The 17,111-nt window shown below is 34.6% G+C and overlaps 1 protein-coding gene across 1 annotated transcript in view; it reads left to right on the top strand.

The window, feature by feature from the left end:
• Positions 1-17,111, top strand: part of LOC150105491 (calcitonin gene-related peptide type 1 receptor-like) — a 99,006-nt gene that overhangs the window by 40,208 nt on the left and 41,687 nt on the right. Inside the window, exons 5-10 of the mRNA XM_090393971.1 lie at positions 1,043-1,181; positions 1,871-1,984; positions 3,668-3,774; positions 12,000-12,091; positions 15,616-15,742; positions 15,827-15,980. Of these exons, the coding sequence (XP_090250097.1) occupies positions 1,043-1,181; positions 1,871-1,984; positions 3,668-3,774; positions 12,000-12,091; positions 15,616-15,742; positions 15,827-15,980 (733 nt within the window). The remainder of the gene's footprint in view (positions 1-1,042; positions 1,182-1,870; positions 1,985-3,667; positions 3,775-11,999; positions 12,092-15,615; positions 15,743-15,826; positions 15,981-17,111) is intronic.

Here is a 17,111-nt window from a genome sequence, read left to right as displayed (position 1 = left end):
TCGAAAATGGTCTTTCATATATTTATAATTAAAAGAATTAATGTATCGTTATGGATTTTCAATCCTGTCTGCTGATTGTTAATTTGTTAATTTTCATAACTGAAAGTATAAGTCGTATTTGAAGAGCTCTCATTAATACGTCACTATGTGAGTGAGCTTTTGCAGTTTGGAATTCTAGAAGGTTTCGCTTTTTTTATTTTGTTATTTATGATTTGTGATGAACAGTAGGAAGTATATATACGTGACGTGCATGCTCAGCATGTTGTATTGTCTATGGCTTACGGAAGTTTTACAGATCAGAGATCAGCAGTAGATTTGGAATTTTGCCAACAAGAGTTTGGGAACTGTTTGCAAAGCTAAGCAAGTGAAATATTTCATTATGAACAGTATTGTTTTTCTTCATTAATTCTCTTTATTTTGTTGAAGTTACAGTAATTCTATTGATGTCGAAATTATTATTATTATTATATTAGTATTACTATTATCGAAAAAACTTATGTGGTCTAGCGGTAACTCTACTAATGCTAGGTCTGTAGAAGAAAGATCATTATAAGTTCGATTTCAGTCAATTACAATAATTGTTCTATAATAATTGTTTTATTGAGTTATAATGGAATCTGCGGATTCTTTAACAACTCAACGGAATCCAAGAACTCATTGCAGAAAGCCATATCTATTGATTGTGTGTGTTCTGTAGTCGATTTTTTTATTTGGTGGAATAAACCTGAATTTTGTAGGGAAACCTTGCTAATTAAATTTATTTCATTTATCTTAATTAAGGTTAAGTTTCATGAATGAGTGCAGCAAATTTTATTCTTCTATTCTGTTTTAATTATTATTATTATTATTATTATAGGTTGCGTTGGTGTCTCAGAAAAATAATGAAATAAACATCCGTTTTCACTTCTGTCGTTTGGTTACAAAAAATATCTCTCTTGACTAAAGAACTTGAATTTGTCAGGCCATTTTTTTTCTTCAAAATAATCATTTCTTTATATAATTTCCCTATGCTTTTTAATATTCTACTTTTTTTACATTGTAGAAATCTGAAACCCAACTTCTAGCAGAATTATTGAATATCCTATACAAATTGCCATTTTCTCCTTATAACGATTCCGCGCTAGAGAACGCCTTCAATGAATGTGTGGAGTCTGTGTTTCTTCAGGAAGATCCGAAACATGGTAAGTAAAAAAAAAAAAAATATTGAAAAAAAATTACATACACTGCCCCAAATGATTAGATAATCTCCGTAATGACGGTTGTTACTTCTCTGTGAGTTCTGACTTTGTAGTTCATAAAACGAACGATGAGCGGTGCTCTACTCTCCCCCATAGTTCTTCTCACTGCTGATCTCGACCCACCCACCCACCCACTATATTAATGATTATGACCAGAAAAACAAACCAATTGTTTTCGTAGAATGGCAAAGAACTTCTCAACGGTTTTGTTACGTACTTGAAATGCCAAAACGCGTACTAACCTTTCTTAATGTGATTCGAACACTGTCTGAACAATGTTTTCGGGTTTTAAGATTGATAAAAGATCATAAAGTTCGGATGTAGCTTATCGCATTAACTAAACTTCTAAAAGTCAGGTTTAAAAGTGGCCCTTCAAGCTATATTATCGCTCGACAATTAAATAACATCATCTTTATGTTTTGCAATATACGAATTTGACATCTTCACAAGCAGGGAGAATGAGAGCTACTGGTTACGAAGAAACTTTTTGATACCAATCCACGAATCGCAGATCACAAATACCTTTCTCTGCTTGCTGAGGACCTCAGTGTATAAACATTTTTTTTTAATTGTATTAATTCTTTGCTTTTCTCTTATTTATTACAAATGTCTGCTTTAAAACAATATTCCAGGACAACTGTATTGTCGCCGCACATTTGATGGATGGGGTTGCTGGAATGATACTCCGGCAGGTCAAACGGCGTATATACCTTGTCCCAGATTTGTGCCTGGCTTTATCCCTGAAAGTAAGTAATAAATGCTTTTCCATTTCAGTTTCATTATTTAGTCATAAATACCAGTTTCTAGTATTATAATCCTGAAATTAGTACCAGGTTGCGAAAACAGCCTTACCAGTACAGGAAAATATTCCCTTTCATCCACAGAGCAACATCTTTATTATCAACCTAAATGTAACGGCATGACGTCATTCAGTAGGCCAGTAACGTAAGCGGTGCAAACGCAGGTGATATTAATTGCTCTGAGCGAACATAATCTGTTAGCCATATTTACTTTGTTTTGTTTGAAAGCGATGATGTCAGTTATGTTATTGTTGTTTAGCCTAATGTAGCCAATTTGGGGGGTGTGTACGCACTAGAATCGTAATTTACTATTAGGATTATTATTATTAATTGGGTATGGAATCTCCATGGAAACTTATGACTCATTACTGGAAGCCCATTCTGTCTCATGTAATGACTTCAACACGTCACTTGAGTCACTCGCCATCGGCGCACTCGCAACTTCTGGCGAGAGCCCACTCACTCACAACTCTCCATGGGAAAACTAATTCATGCCGTAAAATAGGCAAACATGCCAGAGAATACGCCAAAATTAGCAGGCTTAATATATCACAGCCTTTGTTGCTTCGGTCGTACTTAAATAAAGCTAGTCGCCATTCTCTTGCTAAGTAATGCTTACCTGATTTCCGTGGATGATCGTTCTATTTGTTCTTTTCCTCCTATCATATATTGTAAAATCTGTCCTGTCCCCTCTATACGTTTTTAAAAGATCCTCGACCTTACACATTTCCACTTTTCTCCCTATTTGCCAAACTCATCCCCCTTCATCTATTTTTAAATTCAGTGTTCTATAAGCATAACCATAGGAGCATCCTCCTGCTCTCTCTCATATCCACGAGAGAAAAAAAAAAACTAGAACCGTCAGTACATTAGTTCAGATCCAGTCGGGTCAAGACCTCATAAAGAGAAACAATAACTTCTTCGGTTTCCCTACTCATCATTGTTCTTCCAACGTATCAGTTATCCTTTGAGCTACCTTACCACTTTGTAGTATGTGCCGTAAGCTTCAGCTCCTTGTCCACTGTAGCATCTAGTGCTCGCTTCTTCAATATCCAGAAGCGTAGTCTAAATAATATAATTCACATTCTTCAATCTCATCAGTTTAATGTGCTCTTGGCAACAATCTCCTGATTTGGTTGTGTTCCCACAGTGATAAACCATTCAAGTCACTCTAGATCAAATGATGTTATGTCTGACATCGTTCCTCTAATTTTGCATTATCATTACTAGTACAAAAGGTGTTTCAATAATAATTAAAATGTAACTAAATAATAATAATCACCATTTAAATAAAATGTTCATTTAAATGGTGTATTATATTCGAGATAGAATCTAGAATTCTGTGTATTTAGCATCGCCTTCCAGTCATTGGAAAACTGCCTCACAGCTCTCTAGAAAGTTTATTGCATGTCTATCTCCAATATCTCCGTTTGAGTAAGACCTCTGGAATCAATATTTAACCAAAGTATTTGCTTACTTGTGAAGTTTAACACACACGCATACTATTCATGACCCATCAATCACTTCCTACTCCAAGATTTCCTTCCTGAATGAACATTTTCACCAGATTTCTATTAACATATTTAAATTGATAATCAGAAAAATGTCATTATGATTTGTTCTCAACAGAGCAGGCTCACAAGGTATGCAAAAGGGATGGAAGTTGGTTTCGACACCCGGAGACTAACAGAACGTGGTCCAATTACACCACTTGCGTGGATCGAGAAGACCTAACAGTAAGTTTAAAACTAATCTTTCAAAAGAGTTGATAAATCATTATTAAATGTGATCCACTTTCCCCTTATTCCCTCTCCCTTCTCATGTTTTCAAAAACATTTCAGAGTTTAATATTCTGAGATCCATTTATTCATAATTAAACATGATGCCGTTTGTAGATCGGATGGATAGATGGTAAAACTTTTCCCAGAAGTTTGAGAAATTGTTATCCTCAATTGTATTAAATATGTATTGTAATTAATTGAATTATTTTAATTATCATTTTCAGCCCAATAGTAAAGACAAAACTTTTGATTTAACAAACAAGCGACTGCATACGTAAAGGGATTCTGATTTTACGCATGCGCTCTACTGTTCTTTTGTTCAGAATCCTTACTGCTGTTCTTCGCTCACATTGATGCTGTTTTACGATATGTAAGATGAAATATTTATATAATAAATAATTTTCTACTGTAGTACACCACTAGATATTAGTAATTTCATCCCTGTTCTAGACACTAAGCCTAGAACTTTTTCAAGCCACTTCAGACTTCCAAATGTTTTCGGACTATTTTACTATTCAGTGAGTAGGATGGCGAGTTTATACCGTGGATACGCCATTCACTCAACCGGCTAAGATTGCAAATCTTATTTTAAACATAATCGTACATTTAAAAATTATCCTACTGTTTAACTACATAATCTTATGACTAAATATTTGAATATTTTTATCTTATTTTATGTTTTTAGGCTTTTTTTTCTATTTATATTTTATGCAACCTGAAGACCATTACGTTGAACGGTGTAACGAGAATGGCGTACTGAGATTCTTGGTTATAATATTCTTCCGTTTAGGCTCAGTGAACAGTTAAATACCTTTTTTAACAAAAGAAGAAACTGTCTTTCAAGTTTCTATTTGCATTTTATTTGTACAGTCTTTAAAAACTTGTGTGCGTACGTGTGTGTGTTGTCTCTACTAAAATTCTAACTAAAAATACGAAAGTTTCCTCTTGTGAAATTGCTTCAAGTATACCTAAAAAGTTGCAACTTTACCGCTATTACTGTTTGTCACTTTTTTTTGTTACTTTTACCCATTGCAATAAAGCGCTCACTTAATCTGGAAAAAAAAAAAAAAAAAACTCTTGCCGACATTCGAGCGAAAAACATTCACCACTACCGTCACACCCTAACGCACCTTCAAGGCAGGAAGTCGATGTTGCTAGTGTAACAATTCCATAAGACAATTCTCTGGATACGTAAGGAAAACGGAAATAAAATTAATATGCATCCAACGTCGCCTCACAAAAAAAAAAAAAAAAAAAAAAAAAAAAATCCCATTAGGATGATAGATAGTTTGCTGCCTCTGCGACGGGGAATTAAGAAAGATCTAATGAAAAGGCGAACAGAAGTCCAACTGAAAAAAACTCGAGAGATGATTAGCCTTATAAAGCTGTGCATTCTGCGCTTTTCATATTCATTTACTGAAACAAATGTTCTTTCTGACCTTCCGCACAAGCGAGGTCACTTGAATACATTTCAGTCTCTTGCTTAATGAACTTCTTATTAATTTTATTAATGAGGTGTCATTTACTTGTTCACGTATGTCTTAAGTCGTAGTAATGAGAAGCATATACTGAGCATCCAAAATATTAGACTTTTTATCATGCATAGAAACCCGTTAGTTTTCATCCCCACAGGATTCGGAAATTGGAAAACGTGTTGTTCTAGAAATACATGGAATATATATACAGTACATACAGTGACCGGTACTAATACTAGTGTGCGGTAGATGGCGTTGGTGTAGATGATGGTAGATGCAGTTCGTTTTAGTTGATGGAGACGGAGTCTTTGGACTCCTTGGAGGTGTCGCGTAATAATAGTAATAAATAATAGTAATAATAATAATAAATAATAGTAATAATAATAATAATAAATAATAGTAATAATAATAATAATAATAATAATAGAATTTATACGTGTAGAGTACGAATATGCCAAACCCTGAGAAAGTGAATAACCTACGGCTTTATAATCCAATTTGCAAATAAGGCGTAAAGTTTTCAGTGTTAAGATTAAAAGTAAATCAAGATTAAGAATATATCGACTCCATTTCCATTATACAATGAGCTAATGCTCTTTTAAAATAAAGACTTCTCTACATCTTTAATTGCCTTACTGGATGCGGACTAAAAAAAAGGACAGTTATAATCACCACTGACATGTTCGCTTTTGCATTTCCGAGTTAGTTACTTAAAATACATTTCCGCCTGTGTCCTTTCGTATTACCATACATTGATGCATGCTTTAAATCTCTCTGAATTTCTTTAGAATTTGCCATGTACGATATGGAGATTAAGAACTGATTACCGAGCTTTTAATGTATATGTTTGCGAGGCTCATTTTATCCCGTCTTTTAACCTGGCTGCCGACATTAAGCTCCTTCAATTATTGCGGCGTAAATATTATTTTAATGCATTTGAAATCTCTCGGGAACAAGGCGTAGGGTATTTAACTTGATGGCATTATCGTCTTTTGGCTAGTCGTTGTTTCTTGAAACGCTAATGACTTTTGCTTGATCTGTAATTACTTCTTACCAATGTTAGTAAAATTATAAGCTTCCGAAATGTTAAACAGTTCTCGTCTCATAGGATTTCCGATTTTTCTGTATGTATGTGATGGAAGAGCAACGTGGGTTCATCCGAATAAATGGATAATTACGATTTATATAACATTTAAAAAAAAAATCATTTGATGGCAGTTTTTGAGAGAAAGTATTGACATTAAACATTTTCTACATTCCGTGGATGAAATTAAAACGGTTTGCAGATTTTTTTTTTTTTTTAATCAGGATGAAAGATTAATAAATCTTTTGGCACTGATATCGCGAATGAAAAAGGGTTTTGGAAGACAACAGAAACATGTTTTTCATTAAAATTTTTTAGGTTATAGTTGGTGGAAACAGTAATTCTAGTAGTACCATTTCACAACTTTGTTTTTCTGGATTTGCTTAGTCTACAGTTAAGTTGCAATCTAATAGACATATCGGCAACATATGACGAACATATGTTTAGCTTGTGGTCACTGAAAACAGTTTTGAAACCACTTATTTTGGACATGCATTCGTGGTAAATGCTCACTCAAGCAATATTAGAAATACTTGTACAATCCAAATTCAGCACGCGCTCCCCCTAGTATTCAAAAAGCGCATTTCAGAATACATCCATCTATGAGTTTCAATAAGGTTTGAAATGAATTTCGGATTGGTGTGCGGTTCACGACTTCTTGGTTTTTATACCAAAAATGAGTAAAGAAACTGAGTTCACTTTAAGAAAAAATTCTGAGGTGAAAATGTGTGTGTGTGTGTGTGTGTGTGTGTGTGTGTTAGGGGGAGGTGCTGATTTTTGATACTACGTGGACTATTTCTGATTAGAATGAAGAGAAAATTAACGAAGGTTTTCTACACATTCTTCACTTTCTCCTGCATGCAGTTTGATCCTAAATATTTAAATATTTTCGTTCAGTATCCAATCATTTATCCAGCAAAGATTTGCAAATGACAGACTGCATTTCATTCTTTGCTAATGACGTAGAAAACAAACTTGATCTGCAATATGAGTCATACGTGGATCAAAAAGAGCATCGCTGTTTAAACAGTGAAATGTTTCGAATAAATTATTAAGTGTTGAAGTCAGTTAAATGCTGATAGTAGTCAGCAAAACAATGACTTTCATAAAATCCGGTGCTCAATATCCCGTGCTTTGCACAGTCATGTGATGAAGTATGATTCTCACCTGTCACGTTATTAATTCATGAGAATGTGCGTTGGCTGTCGCGAGGCTGAGTAAACAAACTTATGGAACAATTGGTCGTGCTTCTGTCAAATAAAAATTCTGATTTTAATTAATACAAAGGCAACTAGAAACTTGACAGGCATTTTCTAGATTTGAAATAAATCGAATTTTTCTCTTCAGGGACCAATTCAAGCTATGTTTCATTGAAAGGGCTTAAAAAGATATTGAGTAGATCAGCAGAGTTTTTTGACTATAATTGTTTTCAAATGTTTGCTACATTAACAGAACTACAGAAAATAATAATAATAATAATAAGTGTGACTTTAAACGTAGAACGCTTTGAAAGAAGTAGCGTACATAGATATTAAAAGCTAATCATGTCATGGATGCATTACGACATATCGGCCTTTAGCGACAAACGAAACTTGTTTATGATGTAAAGAAATCAGAAAAAAGAAAACTCCGAGACGTAAGGCTATGTCCGAGAGGAGGGCATAACCCGCTATCATTTTTTAATTAGTTTTATATAATTTAAAATATTAATCAAAAGAATTAACAAAAGTGGTACTGAATTTCGTAGTCATTTTGTATAATCCGGTTCCAATTAAGATCTTTGTTCAACTAAAAACATGAACTATTTAACTTCAGAAGAAGAAGGTGGAATTTTGTTTTGAGTGTGGAATTTTCTCTTTCACAGTCAGTACAAAGTTTTCGTTGTAGTGAATTACCATCCTCCACATGCAGCAGGAAGGATATCAAAGGATAAAATCTGTCTGTCCATTCCTTCTCTTTGACATTCCTGAAACGAGCGCGCAGGCGTCTGCGTTTTTGTGTGTGTGTGTGTTCAAAAACCTCCTCGAGCACCTACACACGGAAAAGCATAGTGACAGAAACGTGAATAAACATCAACGCTATTGCAGCGTTCTCTCTCATTCTCGGGACATTTAATGGTTTCTCCAGTTGTTTCTGGCAGACATTCCCATCCTCGGAGCGCTGTTAGTAGCACTTTACTGTCATTATTAGAACGAAGTCATTTGACACAAAAGGGAGAAAGTGCAAAGAGGAAGACGTGACTTGCAGACAAGCGATGGAATTTTTCCTATTTACAATTGTTAGTGGGACGATGGAGAGTCATTATTCTGCTGTTTTTTCCTGTGGATGTCTCCCTCTAAAAGATACCCCTTCTTGTAAACGTCAAAGCCAAACTTTAGTTTAAAACTTTAACGTCTAAACTTGGATATTAGAATCAAAACATCGACTGGGAGAGTTCTTTGTGACCACTGGAACACAACCATTGAATAAAACAGACACAGTCTCTCTCTCTCTCTCTCTCTCTCTCTCTCTCTCTCTCACAACCGGCTTCTTTGCTCAAAAGCAATTAAAATAATTCTTTGAAAACCAGACTGAAAACCTCCGAGACGTAAGGCTTTACAAACTTTACAGCTCTTTCGAAAGTATGTTCTCATGAGATTGATTCCCCTCTCAGATCTCGTCCTCTGCTATTTACTTCACATGTCCTTCGTGTTACTTTTGGAGTGCTCTATTTTCCTTACGTTTCTTGTTTAGTCCCCTTCAGCCATTACCATTTGACTATTTTTCTTACGAACCTCACTTGGATGAAGATCATGCCGTGATCTGTTCATTAGTGCTTTGATTCTTCTTTCCACCTTTCTTGGAGAAGTTCCAAACTGATAGTTACACACACTTTCACATTTCGTTTGATTCGTTTAAAATCCTTTTGTGATGTAATAGATCGGACTCTTTCATGAAATTTTAAATTCCTTTGATAAAAAAAAAACAAACGTGCTTTATTTGAAATGTAAAGGAATAAATTTGCTTACATCCATGAATATAATGAATTGAATAGATGTAATTTCTCTTATTTTTGTGTGCAATTTTATGTCGCTTTGGAGAAAATAATATATTTTTTGGTATAAACCTTCTTTATTTTGCGAACTTTCATGTACAATATTAAATTGTGAAATGAAAACTAGTAAGAAAAATACGTAAATGTCTACGATGAAGTTATTTTTCTTTATTGATATCTACTCTTTTCAAAAATGAGTATTTTAAAACCAAAAATCAGTTATATAAGTTTGTCAACTTTCTTATCGGGTATAAGAATTATTAACAGGTAAACTAGGTTCAATTTAATAGCCGTGGGTGCGAAGGTCGCTGTGACCATGGATGTCTGTATCGTTTGTTGGTTCACGAATATCACTGCCCGGTTGGAGCCTGGGAGATGAAATTCATGGGTCAACTAAACATAATCCGGAAACCCTGCTCTTGAGACCGAACATGGAAGAATTTATAGCGAAAGTATGTAAGTTCTTTTCACTTAAACTCTGATATTCTAGGTCTAGCTATTCACTGATGAGACCTCAAAAAAGGTTGAAACCGGTCTGGGTAGTGACGTCTCCTCATAATGTAAAGCAGTTCTACAACTCCTAGGAGTTGTGTGTTTTTACATTATGAGAAAATATCAAGAATAGTGAGAGATCTTGCTCCACCTTTGCAACGAGTTGCCTGGGTGTGGCACTACCAAGTGGTCACTTACGCTTGGATCCGTCGACAGTTCGTCGGCATGAAACGTTCAGATCGTAGTTTTCGATCTTAGTTTCGCTTACTGGCTGAAAAACAATAAGGGATTTTTATCCCCTTAACTTATCAACCTCGCCAGAAAAAAATAGCCGTTTGGCTTTTCATCGTAAACATTCTGTCATTTTTGCTGCATAAGATGATCTGTCATTTCTTTATTCATTGTAAACTCGTCTTTGTTATCTTTCTTCCTTCACATAATTTGCAATGTAAATTAAATAAAACATTTATAAAACTCCCACCACGGTTCTGTTCATTTCGATCTCCAAATTATTCCTCTGTTCACAAAACAGATTATCCAGTTTTGAGAATAGGAGATAAACTTAATTAACACAGAGAGGAAACACGACATCAGAATAGTGATGATGCATTAGCTTTCCTCTTTCGTTCCAGTTGTTTCACTTACGAACAAAATATAGTCGATAAAAACCAGAGGTTTGCTTTACAAATTGATTTTCTCACATCGCATGAACCTTCCGAACCTCATCTCAAGTTAGATTTTTTTTTTTTGTTATCGGGTTATTTCAGCGATTTCTGTGTGTCCAAAATAGATCTCATCGCAATTCTCACTAACATCTTATTTTATTTTATTTAATGTTTATTTTCAGTCCTACGCTACGAAAGGCTTTGCTAGTAGAGCCAAGGGGTAGACAAATCAAAAGAAAAACTTGCTACAATAAGTCAAGCATTTATATTTCGTTACTAATCACATTAAATTTTGTGTTGCAAGGAAATCTCCGGGTGTTCACTAAACACCAAAACTCCAAATAAAGTCTATTTGTAATTTAAAAAAAAAAAAAAATATTGGAACACTTCCGCAGATTACAGTCGGCCGTTTTAGCTGGCACCCGATTTTATGATGTTTAAGAAGACAGATCAACGTTGTTTCACTTTTAGATTTAGCAAAGCAGTTGTTCCAAAATTCCAATTTTATCATTGTTTTCGTCAAAGATTCTCTCTCTCTCTCTCTCTTTATTTATTATTTATTGAACAAACTTAAATAAACAACATCTGCCTGTAGGGATACTTTTTAAAACTCAAGGTCTTACTTCGATCAGGTACTTATATTTACAAGGAGCTTCTCGACCCGCATTCACCAGTACAGCAATTCATAAAACATTTCTCTGTTATTTATTTTTGCTTCCAAAATGGAAGCAAAAGTAAAAATAAATAAATAAATAGAAATAAAAAATGAAAAATAAATAAATAAACATTTCTGAACATGTCGACGCCCACCAACTCGTAACTGCAGATACCGAAGTGGAGACAAACTTTGGAATAATTTTAGTTAAATTATCTCATTAACAGGCAGGTTTGAAATTAATATGTTAAAAGCAATAATGCTCTGATGATGAGATTTAGCAAACGTAAGATAATTAATCGAACGTTTATCGTGCTTTTAGTCTAATAGAGTGCCAGAGGAAAATACCATTGCAGGTTCGTTTCTAGTGGTTGACTACGCGAATTTTTTTCTTGTGTTTTATTTTTCAGCCAGTCAATCTCTGACACAGGCAATTAAGATTTTTCTCGAAAACTCGGGTTTTTATCCGCACAATTCCATAAAATAAACCAAGAAGTTATACTGTTTTCAGATAGTAACATGCTAGTTAAAGGTTGGGAATACGAGATGACAGTAGCCGTTTTCCATACTCGCGTCCCAAATTATTGAAATCGTCCATAGCTATGAACTCAACTATCACTGATCATTTTAGGTTAAAGGTTTCGTCTACTGTCGTTGGGGAATAAAGAATATTAGAGGATTTTATTTTATAACTCAATATAATTATTTCCTAAACTCATATATTTATGAGTTTCCACTGAAAAATCTTTCTGATTTGTGTTTCTTTGTAATGCAGTTTCGCCAGCAAGTGAATAATCTGTACATAGGGGGATATTGTGTTTCTTTGATTGCTCTTTCATTGTCCCTGTTCATTTTCACCTACTTCAGGTAAGTTTTTGACTTCATAAATATTTGAATAAAGCTAACTCAAACCGATTTACTTACGTTTCTGAAAATAAACTGTGCATTAATATTATATAGTTTTATCATGAAATAATAAAAAAAAATAAGTAACATTTAAATACGAAATTTTAAAGCAATGAATACGAAATTTCGTATTCATTGCTTTAAAGTTCGGTGATTCCATTATTGTATGCTACAATAAAATGAAATATTCTATACATTTTGGTATAGACTGCCAATAATACCCGTATTTATTCCGATCAACAGAGATCTTCTTAATTATGTCGCTTACCTTTCTACAAATGGCATGGGAAGTTTGGAAAATCTGTTCCACAAATCGTAGCCGGGGTGGACACTCGATACCCACCCTTACTATTGAAAAACTTTTAAAGTTTGGAAACATTGAATGCCTGCGTAAGAAAGAAGACGAAGTATCCAAAGTACTGCAACAATTATTAGTCAGTGAAACATCAGAAGGAGCACGGAGATAATCGAAAATAAATAACCTTCTTAAGATGATATAATGGCTAAGCAGCTCCTCATGACCATATGCTTTCATAACTCGAAACAATTGTATTGCAAATAGCAAAAGTAATAGACCTTGCAGTGAGTCATGCTTCATAAACACATCTGATTTAGTCACGTGACTATAGCATATGTCCATTGAGTTTTCAGAAAGCTTTCAATACGCCACTCTGAAATTAAGTTTCATGGAGGTAATATTACGAGCTCGGCTGTTTCCCGTGCTTTTGCCAAGTGTCATTAGGTTCAGTAATGGCCTGTTGATCTAACTTTCTTTGTTATCCCATTTTTTTCCCTTCGCAGAACTAGTCGTCCTTCTCTCTCTTCTGATCTCTAGTCAACCTCAGGGAAAACTATAAGTAAGAGACCAACTTCAGTACACGCGCACATTAAGACACACAGCAGCTTTTTTATGCAGCATTGTCCACTCATCTTACTTTTGCATTCGCGTTGCTCTTCAGGACATAATCTGTAAATTATGCCATTGGCGCACCCAGAGGGGGGGGGGGTTGGGCCCTGGCACCCCCAAAGAAAAAGGAAAAAAAACACTAGAAAATTTCTAAAAATCTTTTCCTAATTAAAATTCTTTTTTTTATTTATTTATGTTGTGTCGTGTCTTCTATTGCTATACTACTAATGAATTAGCGATCATTGCAGATGCTCAGTCATAGGTCTATGCGATGCATAGTGTATATTCTCAAATCGTCTACTCAACTCGCTCCCCCCCCCAAGATTAAATCCTGAGTGCGCTACTGAATTATGCTATAGATCATCCTTTCGATTTCGTTGTTATCGACACCTTTGATATAAATCATATATTAATTTTATCAAACATATGCACGAGCAATTTGTGATATTTTATTATTATAATTATTATTTGACACCTCCAGGGAGGGCACCTACTCTACAACCAACTCAAACTACTAACTGACTGCAACTGCACCAACGCTATCTACCGCCGATCACCACCACCACCACCACTAGTATTTCCACAGACAATCAAAAACACCCATGCCGACGGCGGGATTCGCACCCACAGCCATTTTGGCGGTAAAGCAGATAGGCTAACCACTAGGCCAGCCAGGTTGGCTATATATATATATATAATGGCATAATTTACAGATTATGTCCTGAAGAGTGACGCGAATGCAGAAGTAAGATGAGTGGACAATGCTGCATAAAAAAGCTGCTGTGTGTCTTAATGTGCGCGTGTACTGAAGTTGGTCTCTAACTTATAGTTTTCCCTGAGTGACACGGCACAAAAAATCCACCGTAGAGGTCACACTATTACAGACAATATTAATAATGTTAAGATTTAGGACCACCAGAAGGTAACAGATGTGTGTATTACGTATTCAAAAAATTGTGCCTAAAGGAGCTCTGCCGGCTTTCTTTGTAAAGAAAGTTTGAGAATTTATTCATTTTATTTATCAAAAAGTAAACTTCAAGGTATTCGGTCACCTTTTCTTTCCTTTTTCCTGGCTGTAAATAATGTGCAATGTGAGCGGGTCACATGTAAAGAAAAATCTCTTGCGCAGGAAAAATAATGGGTGTAATTTTCATAGCAGCAATTTATTGTTTGCCTAGTGCTAAAAACTGTTTGAGGCTTGGCTTGGTACATCAGATTTCATTTCGCATGACATTTTTTTCAGTTGTAACGTTGTGAAAATATGACAGACTTAATTAATGAAGAGTTGTGCAAATAAGGCAATAAAGACTAACCTTTTCAGGATCAGTAAATCCTGAAAATGTCATTTCGGTAGTTATCCCTATAGTGATCTTCGAATATCGATAGGATTATTTGAAATGCATCTGCGATACACGAGAATTTTATTAAGCTTGTTTCCAAGTACCTCAATAAACCTTACATAACATTTATTATTTTTTGGTATTTTCCCAGCCTTTAAGCGCGTCGTGTATCTTTGGTTTCCTTCAACTTTAAGTCGGTAGAATAAAGTGGTTATCTTTATGATCGTTGGAGTATTTTTCCGTAAATTACTTGTGAGCTTTTGGCCAGTTTTTCTGCTTACAGCGATGAAAAATCTCAGTTTCCAGGTGAGGAACTCTGCCTTCTTACGAGACCGGCCAACTCGCTTCAGATAAGATGGAAATAAAGTCTTATAAGACTTCGCGAGATTGAAAATCCGATGATGTCATGCAATTTCCAAGAAATTGCATGACATCATCGATACAACCGAGAGTTCCATATTAAACTAAAAAAATATATATATCATCTGTTGAAAAGAAGTTTAACATGCGTTACTGCAATGATAAGCAGCGATGTTGTTCATTATTTCTGAATTCTAGAACAATATTAAAAGTTATTTAAATAATTTAGATCCCATCCTGTAAAAATAAATAAAAGCTATAGCAGTTTACTTAGAGCATTCGTAGCTTCGATTAGATCTGTAAAATGCGTAGAGAATGTTACACATTGCAATACCCCCAGTTAAAATTGATCATGACTAGCACGCTAAGCAACTATGTTATTTGCGTGCATTCTCGAGCAGTTTGCTCATGTCGCGTGCTGTAAACCCCAAGTGTTGTTGCATCGTCTTCTCGAATCAGATAGGAGGCGCTACAGGCAAGGCGAGCGAAACTAGTTCGTGTGCTACTAGTATTTCATATTAACATATTACATGACAGTTTCTCTCAGTGATAATAAATAAAAAGAGATTGGAAGGACTGAGATATACAACAAAATTATACGATATATTAATGTGCACGTTTAAATAGGCGTATATAACAAATGCTTATTTTATTTTTAAAAAGAAATACAATATTTTGTTAATTTGTATTTTAAAAATAAACTAAAGATTAACATACGGAAATATATATAAGAAATTTTGTTGTTTGTTTTATTTATAGTTTGTAAAGAAATGTTCTTGATTTATATGCTGCATTGTCAAATTCTAACAATAAACTTATTGAAGTTGTCACGTGTTTATTATTTCTTAACTATAATGACCTCTGTATTTACTGGCCAGGTCACTACAGTGCACAAGGACCACCATTCATAAAAATTTGTTCGTATCTTTGATTATAAACAACACGATGTGGATCATCTGGTACACAGCAGTAGTAAACAATCCGAATGTTGTCATGAACAACGAGGTAAAAATTTCATCTAATCTGTCATTTTGTAATGTACATCTCAGTTAATCTTTCCATCAACCAATTGGTTTTTCTTTTCTTTAGCCCGCATGTCAAGCCCTTCACATTCTTGTACACTACTTTCTAGTGTGCAATTATTTCTGGATGTTCTGCGAAGGACTCTACCTGCACACGATTCTCGTCGTAGCCTTCGTGTCAGAATCTAAGATTATGAAGTGGTTCTACTTGATTGGATGGGGTAAGTTTTAGTATATAAGTTCGCCTTCTTTCTTAACAGCATTAATAAAAAAAATTATATAAATCAAAGAATGGCTTCTCCGGTTTAATAATAGCTTGAATTAATTAAAATTCATTATTTCCAACTAAAGTTTCTTTCCCTATTTAGGACAGTTTGTTCCCATGTGAACAAGTGTTGCACGCATGTTTGGTAGAAAATCAGCCAAGGACCGAACTATTTTCTTTCAGTAGATTTCGTTGATTTTGAGATGACACGTTTTTCTTCTAACCGTTTTAGGTTAGAAGAAAAACGCTGAGTAAACTTGAAGTTAATTATGACTGTAAAATATGTATATCGTCTTGAACTTGGAGCGGGATAACAGAGTAAAAAATGATTGTGTGTGTGTGTGTGGTCTGCAGGTATATTTAATCTTATTTCAGTACTGTATTGTATTGTATTGTATTGTACTGGATATAACATTGTCAGTGTCCTTCCTTTCCCTCCTACATTACAAACGATTTTATTTATTTACATTTATGACTATGAGTATTAGAATTTATACTACTGTACTGAGATTATTTTTTCTTAGAGCCTGAATCTCAGTGTGCACGACCTGGCCATAGTCCCTCCGATTGGAAAAGACCGGAGTTCGGTTGTCGTCATCACAATCTTTATATGGATTCTATTGAAGGTGATTTTTGAGATGGAGACTCAAAAATCCAGGAGACTGTTTTTCCTCCCTTATACCAAAAATTCGACCATAGAATACACGCAATTAATAGACCAAAACACTAAATAAGTGTTGGATTAAATAGCATCGACGATGGGTCGTGTGGTGTACACCCTTCCGCTGTGTCCTTAGGTCCCATAAAGGCATCTCTTAATAATAACAAATTTAAGATTTTGTATTTCATGTTTTCATTCACCTTGGTTTGCGAGCATAATTCGTTTCGGAAACGTGCTTGTAATCCAAAGCACTCGTATATCAAAGCGAATTTCCCCATAAGAAATAATGAGAACTCAGACGATTCGTTCCAAAATTCAAAAATATCCATATAACAATGATTAATACAAAATACATATATCTTCATATACCTTTTTATATTTTTATTATTTAAATGTAATATATATAAAGTAATCGAATTTATTAAT

The sequence above is a fragment of the Typopeltis vanoorti genome, chromosome 6 (genome assembly GCF_054136105.1).
Source record: "Typopeltis vanoorti isolate ZY-2024b chromosome 6, IOZ_Tvanoo_1.0, whole genome shotgun sequence".
In the NCBI taxonomy this organism is placed as follows: Eukaryota; Metazoa; Arthropoda; class Arachnida; order Uropygi; family Thelyphonidae; genus Typopeltis; species Typopeltis vanoorti.
Note: the sequence above shows the minus strand (reverse complement) of the source record. Positions and strands in the feature narration are given on the sequence as shown.